This window comes from Chenopodium quinoa, unplaced genomic scaffold (assembly GCF_001683475.1).
Source record: "Chenopodium quinoa cultivar QQ74 unplaced genomic scaffold, ASM168347v1, whole genome shotgun sequence".
Classification (NCBI taxonomy): Eukaryota; Viridiplantae; Streptophyta; class Magnoliopsida; order Caryophyllales; family Amaranthaceae; genus Chenopodium; species Chenopodium quinoa.
This window is the reverse complement of record NW_018744239.1, coordinates 2,206,093-2,214,168: the sequence shown is the minus strand read 5'-3', so window position 1 is coordinate 2,214,168 and position 8,076 is coordinate 2,206,093. Positions and strand designations below refer to the sequence as shown.

General features: G+C 35.9%; 1 protein-coding gene across 1 annotated transcript; it reads left to right on the top strand.

Moving 5' to 3' along the window:
* The first annotated feature begins 289 nt into the window (after positions 1-289).
* Positions 290-7,539, top strand: LOC110694125 (probable alpha,alpha-trehalose-phosphate synthase [UDP-forming] 9). Its single transcript, XM_021871291.1, is given in 5 exon segments — positions 290-444; positions 3,743-5,658; positions 5,660-5,769; positions 6,210-6,477; positions 6,561-7,539. Coding segments are annotated over 4 exon segments (2,574 nt in total). The 5' UTR covers positions 290-444; positions 3,743-3,786; the 3' UTR covers positions 6,885-7,539.
* Positions 7,540-8,076: the final 537 nt, after the last annotated feature.

Genomic DNA, 8,076 nt, shown 5'->3' with positions numbered 1-8,076 from the left:
ACATAAAATAAATCATACACATACACCCTAATTTCAATTAAAAAGACATAAAAAAAGCCTTCATTTTTTAAAAAAAGAAATTAAGTTTCGAGTATATCCTAGAAGTTAGGTCACCATGAAGTAGGTAAGGGTAAGGTTAAGGGCATGGGTAGGTATTTTTGTAATAAAAAGTGCTCCGTAACAAAAAGGGTCAAACACATAAAAGTTAAAATTAATAAAAATAAATTTAATTAAAATAATATTATTAATAAAACCTTATCCAAAACCAAGGTTTAAATCTAACCATGGTAAACGTAAACTCCCAACCTTCTCTCTTCCATCTCTTTCTCTTTCCCTTTCTCTCTCCTCTCATCTTTTTCTCCTCCGTTTTTTCTCTCTCTTACCTGAGTAGTGTGCGTTCACATTCTTCAATCTCCTCATATATTTTTTTCTGCCATTTTTCGGGTGAGTCAAGTCATTTTTAATTTTTCACCTTTTTATTTTTTTCTTTCTTATGATCTGAAGTTTTGCATCTTTTTTTCATCTTTAATTCGGGTTAATTTAATTTTAATTTTTTTTAAAAAAAATTATAATTCATGAGTAAAATTAGTGAACTTTATGAATACCCAGATCGTTTTTGTTTTATGGGTTTCCCTTTGATTTGGTTTTTGGGTATTTTTTTTTTTTTTAATTTTTAATTTTTTATAGAGGCGCAAAGGTAGTGATGTAGACGGGATTTGATTCGAGGTCTAGAATTATATTGACCCAAAGTTTTTACCAACTAAACTAGTAGACATTCGGCTTTGTTTTAGACATTGGTGTGTTTGTTCATAATTTGTGTTTTGGTATCAGACTAGATTTATCATTACTGTGTTTATGTATTAATTATGGAGAAAAATTGTATTATTTTTATCTTCTTTTTGGTTATGTTAATTAGATTGGTTCATAAAGGAATATGGATATATGATGCTGTTTTTGTATGAGTATTAATAATAGCATTTTTATATTTGTTGGTAATTTGACATTTTTTTTGGATTTATTAGTGATAAGTTAGGAAAATTATAGTTTTTGGAGTATTGATTTAATAGGTCGCTGTCAACATGAAAATATCCATTGGCAAAAAAAAAAAAAAAAAAAGAAAAAAAAAAGAAGAATAAAGAGAAAAATAGGGTGCTTCTAGGGATTTTGCTGCAAGGACTAATGATGAAGGAGTGTTCTAGAATATTGGGTATTAAAAGCTTCAACTAGTTTGTCTGATTCATGGGGCTATTTAGTTTTCCTCTGTACTGTAATAATTTAGATTTAATGAAGGGGGTTTTAGGTTTTGTTGAGTTTGGGGGAAGGAAAGTTTTGAGATTTTTTCTGAAGGTTGAAGTTAAGTTTAGCAATGTGTTAGATTTTCCATTTCTCATAGAGTACTCATCCAAGGTGGGTGTAACTGGACATATAATATGGAACCCGGGAACCCAGGAATTTGACTGAAGAAGCTAAAAGATTGAAGGAAAACTGATCCTGAAAGTAGCTATATCTGATATTTTTATTACAGATTTCGAGTGTATAGAAATCTTATGTGGAGCATTTCTCAGCCTATGGCTTCTTATAACGTTCATTGGTACCGAGTTGTGCTTAGTTTGTACCATCCTAGTTCCCAAGCACTTCTTCATTAGTACCAACAAGTGCAAAAATTAGAATTTTAAGTTTTGTTGGTATCAATAGACTCTTTTTATTGAATTAAGAGGGTACCATCTAATCACAGCTTAGAGTTATTCATGAGAAATTCTCATCTCATGTGCTCATCATCTGGTGACCCAACCCTGTATGTCTTTGTGAATGTCTTCTAAGTTCTTTATACACGGTCTTTTTTTTTTGTTTAATTTTGTGTGGTTGTGGTGCTGTGTTGTATTTCCCGCTTACACCTTTGTTTATTATGTTGCATTTATTCAATATGCATCTGTTGTTGAGTGGGGTGGCGTAGTTTGATCTTATATACTGTAGGTCTGTTGGATATATCTGTGATCACCAAAAGATTTAACTAGAATGCTGTGCAAGTCTGCTTAACTGAAAATCTTTTGTTGCTATTTCTATGATCTCTCTTTTTATTTAATTTATATATATATATATTGATTAATTAATAAACTTTTCCAATTTGAGCTCCCTCAAGCGGCAGTGAAAATGTCAATGTCAAACAATATTTTACATGGGAAGCACTCCTCACAAAATTATAGGGGAAAAAGTCACCAACTTTCACTAAAAAGTTAACAAGAACTAGCAACACTCACAACCTCCTTTGAGATACAACCAACCCTCTCAAGAACTCTTATCTAGTAACCTAAGTATTTGTGATCTCTTCTTGCTGTTGTGCAATGAAAAGTGATACCCATGATCCTTTTTATATTGTATATTGAGTTATACACCTGCACCAAAGTTCTAAATATTTAAACTCTAACTAGATCTAGGATACAAAAGTTATTAGATAACTAAAATACTAAATATTATATAAAATGATTACAATTAAGGGCTTGTTCTCTTACGTTAAAATTCAGTTCAACTCTTAATTTCCTTCTCTTACAAAAAATTCATTTCAGTTCAGCTCATTTTAGTTCAGCTGAGTTTAGTTAATGAGAACAGGTCCTAAGTAGGAATTTGAATACTAGAGTCCTAAATCAAACAAGGTAAGAAGACTAAGTTACTTGCTATTATAATCCTCAAACTGCCACTTTCTTGTACCACGTACATGCAATACTTGCGTCCGTGATAGTGCCACCAAGCCTTTACCTTGTTTTATTGCTTTGCTTACTTTGTTCCTTCATAACCAAATCTGAATCTCACCACATCTTGAGGCCCCACTAATCATGTTGGAAAAGTTGGGCTTGCCATATTTAACAGTAAATTAGTGTTGGCATCTGGATGAGTCAAGCTTTGTGCAAATTAAACCTTCGACAAAAGTACCAATTCCAATTATGCATACAAAGTATTAGTGATCTTGAACATGAGTTGCCCTTTTTACTATTATTATTATTATTATTTTTTTTTATAATATTGATTTCCTTGTGGTTCATCTTCGTGGACCAGCGTGGCATCTATTGGCAGCGTCCTGAATGATAGTATATATTTGTTAAGTGATTGAGTTTTGATAATTCTGTTATAAAGTTATAACCTACCTGAGGTATCATTGCATAGCATAGGCTATTATCAATTTCAAAGTTTCCTCTTCATATGAAGTTGACCCTTAAAAAGGTTGTGATAATTGCTTTCTCCAGTTTAAGGCTTACAAGGTAGCAAAGAAGCTGTATTAATATTTTCTTCATCCCATCTTGTTTGCCATATTGGGGCGTTGTTAATTTTTTTAAATGTTGGTTGCTTAAGTGTTGTTGAGATTGGGTATCGGTGGGATTAATTGTAGTGAATGTGAATGTAAAGTGGTATTTTCTCATAGTCATTGATAGAATGAGGCAATGTCAAAGATACAGGCTAAAAAGAAAACTGATGTTAACAAAAGGGGATGGAGGGAGTAGCAATATCCTACTGATCCAGTATCTAATGTATCTAATGCTTTGTCAGTCCTGCAAGATTCTGGATGGTGTTACCAACTGTTAGCTGTGTTATTGAATACATATAGATTGCTGAAATTATGTTATATATATATATATATATATATATATATATATATATATATATATATATATATATATATATATACCGCCCTTATTGTCTGTCGACAATTCATGTTTTATTTGATTGATTTATTTTTACCAATGATCAGATAACCTGTATGGTCAAGCTGTTTGACAAGAGCTACTATTATCCATGGGATCAAAATCATATGGAAACTTGCTGGGCCTAGTCTCTGGTGATCTACTGGATATCCCATGTACCACTAGAACTCTTCCACGGGTTATGACTGTTCCTGGGATTATCTCTGACTTGGATGGCCGTGAAAGTAGTGATGAAGATACAGAGGCTTCAGTTGTTCGTGAGAGAATAATTGTTGTTGCTAATATGCTGCCTCTCCATGCCTCTAGGGATCCAGAAACTGGAAAGTGGTGTTTTACTGTAGATGAGGATTTAATTCTGTTACAGTTGAAAAATGGATTGCCACCCAATACTGAAATTATCTACATTGGTTCTCTGAAGGCTGATGTTGATATTACTGAGCAGGATGAGGTTTCACAAAAGCTTTTCAAGGAATTTAAATGTGTTCCTACCTTTCTTCCCCAGGACCTACAGAAGAAGTTCTATCATGGGTACTGTAAGCAGTACTTGTGGCCACTATTTCATTATATGCTACCCATGTGCCCTGACCATGGTGATCGTTTTGATCGCTCACTCTGGCAGGCATATGTTTCTGCTAATAAAATATTTGCTGATAAAGTAATGGAAGTCATAAACCCTGAGGATGATTATGTATGGGTGCATGATTATCATCTCATGATCCTACCTACTTTTTTAAGGAAACGATTCTATCGAGTTAAGCTGGGATTTTTCTTGCATAGCCCATTCCCTTCGTCGGAAATTTACCGAACCTTGCCTGTGAGGGATGAAATCTTGAGAGGCCTGCTGAATTGTGATTTAGTTGGTTTTCATACCTTTGATTATGCCAGGCATTTCCTGTCATGCTGCAGTAGGATGCTCGGACTGGACTACGCATCAAAGAGAGGGCATATTGGATTGGATTATTTTGGTCGCACTGTATTCATTAAAATCTTGCCTGTCGGTATTCATGTCGGTCGGATAGAATCTGCTTTGAATCTTCCGTGCACATCAGTCAAAGTTAAAGAAATTCAAGAACAGTTCAAAGGGAAAAAAGTGATAGTTGGGATTGATGATATGGATATATTTAAAGGAATCAGTCTGAAGTTATTGGCCATAGAGCAACTGCTGCTTCAGAATCCAGAGTTCCAGGGAAAGTTGGTCCTTATTCAAATCATTAATCCTGCCCGAAGTTCAGGAAAGGATGTACAGGAAGCAAAGAGGGAGACCTATCTGATCGCAAGAAGGATCAATGAGATGTATGGCTCTCCAACTTATGAGCCTGTAGTTATTATTGATCGCCCTGTTCCTCGTTATGAGAAGTCAGCATATTATGCTTTAGCTGAATGCTGCCTAGTGAATGCTGTTAGGGATGGAATGAATCTGGTTCCATACAAGTATATTGTCTGCAGGCAAGGAACACCTGCTTTAGATGAAGCTTTGGGCGTGAAATCAGTCACTCCTCACACAAGCATGCTTGTAGTCTCGGAATTTGTAGGATGCTCTCCTTCACTCAGTGGTGCAATCAGAGTGAATCCATGGGATATTGATGCTGTTGCCGAAGCCTTGAATATGGCTCTTACGATGCCAGATACTGAGAAACAATTACGTCATGAAAAACATTATCGATATGTTAGTTCTCATGACGTGGCTTATTGGGCACGCAGCTTTGTGCAGGATCTGGAAAGAGCATGCCAAAACCATTATAATAAGCGGTGTTGGGGATTTGGTTTAGGGCTAGGTTTTAGAGTTGTCTCTCTTTCGCCAAATTTCAGGAAGCTGAATGTTGACTTTATTGCCTCAGCGTATAAGAGGACCACTAAACGAGTGATATTCTTGGATTATGATGGCACTATTGTGCCACAAACGAGTATGAACAAGTGTCCAAGTCCTGAAGTTATCTCTGTCCTGAATGCTCTTTGCAATGATCCCAAAAAACACAATATTCATCGTCAGCGGTAGAGGAAAAGCTCAATTAAGTGAGTGGCTAAGCCCATGTCAGTTGTTGGGAATAGCTGCTGAACATGGATACTTCTTACGGTAAGTTGACTATGTCAATTTAAATTATGATGTTTCTGAGGTATAAATCAATTTTTTCATAGTGACTGACAACGATGATGGAGGATGAACCTGGGCTTCAGCTATGCTGTAGTAGATATTGTGAAGGTTAGAAGATGGCTTTAAGAATTGGAGGACGAATATGAGCTTAGAAGAGATAAGGGCTAAGCACTATTAGCGGGAGTAAAAAAGATTGTTTATAAAGAAGTTAATTGCCGACAAATGTCAACATACTACAATAAACCAACAACGTTTTATTTGTCTTTAGAATGGATAATAGTAGATTACTAGATTTATATCTGAAGTAGTTTTAATTTTCATAAATTTACTCAAACTGTCCACGAATTAGTTGTGTACAATAGCACCCCAGCTGTAGAAATTTCTTGTCTTGCTTAAACTCAACCTTTTCTTTCTTCTTGCAGGTCAAATAAAGCTGCTGATTGGGAATCTAATACTGCAGAGCTTGATTGGAAAGATATTGTTGAACCTATCATGAGATCGTATACTGAGGCAACAGATGGATCCAGCATAGAGAGTAAAGAAAGTGCCTTAGTGTGGCACCATCAAGATGCAGACCCTGACTTTGGGTCCTGGCAAGCAATGGAGTTAATGGACCATCTCGAAAATGTGCTTGCCAATGAACCAGCTGTCGTTGCAAGGGGTCACAACATTGTTGAAGTTAAGCCACAGGTAATGTGTTAGTTTACTCTCCTTCCTTTCTATCTCTGTTTTGCCACTCCATATCCCAATCGGTCTCTGTGTGATTTTAGCAGGGTGTTAGCAAGGGGCTTGTTGTTGAGAAAGTTATAACAACGTTAATCGATGATGGCAAACGACCAGATTTTCTTGTGTGCATTGGGGACGACAGATCTGATGAAGACATGTTTGAAAGTTTGTTGAAGTTCTCAAGTTCATCTTTACCTGGGCTTCCTGAGGTCTTCTGCTGCACGGTTGGGCAAAAGCCTAGCAAGGCGAAGTACTATCTTGATGATACATCTGATGTCTTAAGGCTGCTGGGTGGCCTAGCAGCTGCTGCCTCAACTCAAAAACCTCGGTATAATCCTCATGCTCAAGTCTCGTTTGAAAGTACATTCTAGTAGGCCTATGTGTGCTTATAGTTATAGATCCACCCCAGTGTGTCTACGCCAGAGAATGTTCACAGGATTCCTTCTTTTCTCGACTTCTGTGATCTCGTGGGATTTCAAATCTTTTAAACACGTTAAAACATTGGGTAATTGTACATGGTGACAGTAGTGTAGTTCTCTGGCAGGAAGGTTCCTTTGATGCAGATCGTCATACAACTGTGGTTGCTTTAAATTGCACCAGACTCCACCCATCAATTTGTACAGAAATCAGTTTGATGTCAAGGTTCCCTTGTTGTCTCTAACAAAGTGATTTGAATGATCATGAACAAAAAATGTAGGGATATTCGACTTGATCTTTTATAAAGGTCAACAGGATACTCGTTGCTAACAAAAAAAGCTTAGGCGGACATAAGCGGTTTCTTCTACACCCCGTTGAATCAAAATTCGGAAAAAAGAGTGAGTTTCTGTGTATTACTTGGTCATATGCTAACTGTTATTGGAAACGGGCTTGTATGTTTTGCCTTTGTAAATGTCTTTGTATACATGGACAACCCATGGAGTAGTAAAAAAAACAGGCTATTGTCGTTCTCTTAAATATAAATCCATTGTTTCTTTTTTGGTTGAATTTTGTATAATCTGAAAATGGTTGAGCAAGTTGTGCAGTGAATGAGTGAGCTGTGACAAGATGATGCATTTGGTTGTAAGAGTGTATGATAGATGTAAGCCTAGGCAGGTCCACATGAGAAAATATACATTATGCCACACTTGTAGGCTGCACATGGTGTTGTGATGGAGATGGAGATAGCTAGCATTTCTGTCTCTTTATGATTTATTATACAAATGATAAATGGGTGTAACGAAAATGACCTTTTTGCCCCTTGTTTTTTTTTTTTTTGGCTTACAAGAAGCAAAAGAATTTGCATACACCCGGTGAACAGTATTTTTACTGTATATTGGCCTGTTTGCACGTGTGAACAGTTTTTTTTTTTTCCTCCAGAATTCTAATTACTTCTCCTCACAAGCATTGAACACAGTAACAATGGAGGAGAGAGAAAATGAAAAGATGAATTGCGAGAAAAAAATAGGAGATGATCTTACCTTCAATTTTCGATCATCAATGCCGAAAACATTTAATTTCTCAAATTGTAAATACCTTCTGCTATACAAATTCAATCACCATTAATTGAAAATCTGGAGAACGTGA